Source organism: Zophobas morio, unplaced genomic scaffold (assembly GCF_036711695.1).
Source record: "Zophobas morio isolate AGI-343-1 ecotype UQ-CSIRO unplaced genomic scaffold, CSIRO_AGI_Zmor_V1 ptg000030l, whole genome shotgun sequence".
Taxonomy (NCBI): Eukaryota; Metazoa; Arthropoda; class Insecta; order Coleoptera; family Tenebrionidae; genus Zophobas; species Zophobas morio.
The window spans coordinates 7,941,278-7,944,117 of NW_026972135.1; the positions used below are offsets into that span (position 1 = coordinate 7,941,278).

General features: G+C 32.3%; 1 protein-coding gene across 2 annotated transcripts; it reads right to left on the reverse strand.

The window, feature by feature from the left end:
• Positions 1–2,125, reverse strand: LOC135139114 (alpha-N-acetylgalactosaminidase-like). 2 transcript variants are annotated; one of them, XM_064069218.1, is made up of 10 exons: positions 2,004–2,125; positions 1,749–1,907; positions 1,365–1,539; positions 1,137–1,311; positions 1,004–1,089; positions 790–951; positions 544–741; positions 331–495; positions 201–273; positions 1–131 (listed from the first exon to the last, which is right to left on the reverse strand). In XM_064069218.1, the coding sequence occupies exons 2-10, from the start codon at positions 1,904–1,906 to the stop codon at positions 73–75; spliced, it is 1,251 nt and encodes a 416-aa protein (XP_063925288.1). In that variant the 5' UTR covers position 1,907; positions 2,004–2,125; the 3' UTR covers positions 1–72. The 2 variants fall into 2 exon arrangements, with proteins under 2 accessions (XP_063925288.1, XP_063925289.1); XM_064069219.1 differs by having other exon boundaries at positions 1,749–1,927.
• Positions 2,126–2,840: the final 715 nt, after the last annotated feature.

Below are 2,840 nucleotides of genomic sequence, written 5' to 3' on the forward strand. Positions count from 1 at the left end.
TTGCAATTTCTCATATATTCTTAATGTTTTTATACATTTTTTTTAATATTTACTTGGCAAATATTTCATTTTTCATAACAAAGAAGTGGCATGGCTTGGAGCTACTGGGTTTACCTGAAGGAGAGCAGCACCTGAAAAATAAAATCATATTACGCAACTCCTCCAAAGCAGATAAGCCAAAGAATTTATCAAAATCCTACCTGAAGGATTAACCGAAATTCGAATAGGTTCAGTAACAGATACCGTAACGGGGTCACTTGGTTCAAAAACATTCTGCCAAATAAATAGCATATAAATAACAGTTGTTGGAAAAGATTAGATAAGAATTACTTTTATTGTATATCCATCTGCATTGTCCAAGCCGAACTCGTCAAGAGTGAACTCGACCACATGAGGACTACCACCATTCTCGTAATTAACGATACCAAAAGCGTACGAATTTTTATCATCAACTTGAGGAAGAATAGGTTTGGTCCAAATGCGAACATTTCCATTCTAGAATCACACGGTTAATTAGAATCAAAAGATTTTGAGACAATTTACGTTCCAAGCTAAGAGTCCTGGAATACCTAAGGCGTCCTGGTTAATACTAAGAGCATCAGAATTTAGAAGAATGTCTCTGAATTCTGGCTCTATTTTTCTTAAATCTACCGACATGAGTAAGGGTGCGGCCATAACAGTCCAAATGGTCATTTGGGCAATGCTCTCGTCATAGCTTAGACCATAATCTCCAATTATCAACTAGAATAACAAATAGAATTGGCTGTCTTTGAACTTCGTCTTGTTTACCATATCGGGGTCGTTCCAATGCCCAGGTCCTGCAAATTTGTTCAGAAAACCTTGGTTAGTGGCAAACCAATTAGCGATGTTTTTCACGTCGTCCCATTGGTCTTGAATGTCGCCATAATTTCTCCAAAGATTGCAAATTTCAACTGCAGCAGTGTAGTTGGCCTACAACAACAAAAACATAATTCTTATATTTTCCAAAAAATTAACGTTTTACTTCCAGTCCTTTGTAGGCAGGAAAACTACAAGAATAAACAATTGGTCGTTCAGTTTGATTCAGATAAGCCCCAAATTGTGCATATTCTAAAAACATACTTTAGAAAATTATTTCTCTTTTGTTGGTTACTTACTGTCTTCCATTCCTTCAGTATCTTCGTAGCATCCATCTACTTTGATATAGTCCACGCCCCATTCTGCAAAAGTATTGGCGTCAATTTCATATTGTCCGTTGATTCCTGGATAACCGGCACAGGTATTGGTACCTATATCTTCGTAAATTCCAAACTTTAATCCTTTGGAATGGATCTATAATTATTTAAACAATATATTTAAGTTTAGAAACTTGATACGATGATTACATAGTCGGCGAGATCTTTAATTCCATTTGGAAATCTGTCTGCGTTAGGTTGAAGACGACCATCGCTGTCTCTTTCATTGGCCAACCAGCAGTCATCAATAATCAAATATTCATAACCAGCTTCTAAGTAGCCATCTTCTGCCATTCGATCAGCGGTATCACGGAACAGCTGATCGCTAAGTTTTAAGTCAAGATAATAAAATAAATGGAAATGTTTGACAAGTGGAGAAAGTGACTCTTTTCTTATGAAACTTTCCGCACCTGTAGTAAACAGCATTTTTCCAACAATTTTTTAATAATTGGTAAAGACAATGTAAAATCACGATCGAAAAATGAACTTTTTTAAACGATGTTGAAAAAAATTGCGTTTTTAACAGTAAAGTACCTGATACAGTCGTTGGGATAGTTAACACAGTCAGTGATACACCTAAATCTTTGCCAAGACATCCATCCTAGAGGGGGCGTTAAAGCTAAGCCATTATCCAGGGCATGAACTGAGGTGAATGTGTAAAGTAAGAATATGGATAATATTTTCGTATACATTCTGAAAATATTTAGAAAATTCTACAAATTAAACAAAACACTGCTTAAATAAATTGAAAAATATGAAATATATATATATTTTAAATTGAATACTCACCTGCTGTTAAGGATTGGCTCCACTCCAAATATGCTCCAATATTTCTCGTGTTAAATGATACTAATTTTTTAAAGCGATTTTTATCTGTGCTTGTGGATAAACTTATCGATTTTAACACAACTTTGTTCAATTTTTGACTTTTATTTAACTTATCATCAACAGAGATCCGTATAATAGATAACATAAGTACCATAGATTCAGTTATCAAGAGGGGTAAAGTTAAATATTTGTTTAATGTTTGAGTAACAAATTTGTTTTAGTTGATTACATCAGTGTTGTATATAGTTTATGTATGATATAAGTCATTAGTAAAAAATTTCCAAGATGTTTTTTTTTCAGAAAGAATGGCAAATCCAGATAACGAATGATTAAAAATTTAATTTAAATTAAGCCTGAAAACATACTCGCAGATGCAGATGTAGATTTCGACATTGTGTTTAAAACATATTGTGAAAGATGCGAACTCCGCCACTGAATGAGTAAAAATCTTCGCTGATTAAGACAGTGTAGCTCGATGTTCATTTATACCCATTATTATGGCATAGAGCGAATTAATTTAATGTATGAATAAATAAATAAATAAATAAATAAATAAATAAATAAATAAATACGTTTATTGCCCAACAGATCTCTCCAATTACAGGACAACTATATCTAAATTAAATAAGTAAAATAAGTAAAATTAAATTAAATTAAATTAAATTGAATTAAATTAAATTAAATTCGATTAAATGAACATTTCTGTAACTATATACATATATATTGCATGCAAGTTATTTAATCTGAAAACAAGCTCTAAATTACTGACAATTACTAACAATTTTTTCATCAATTAAT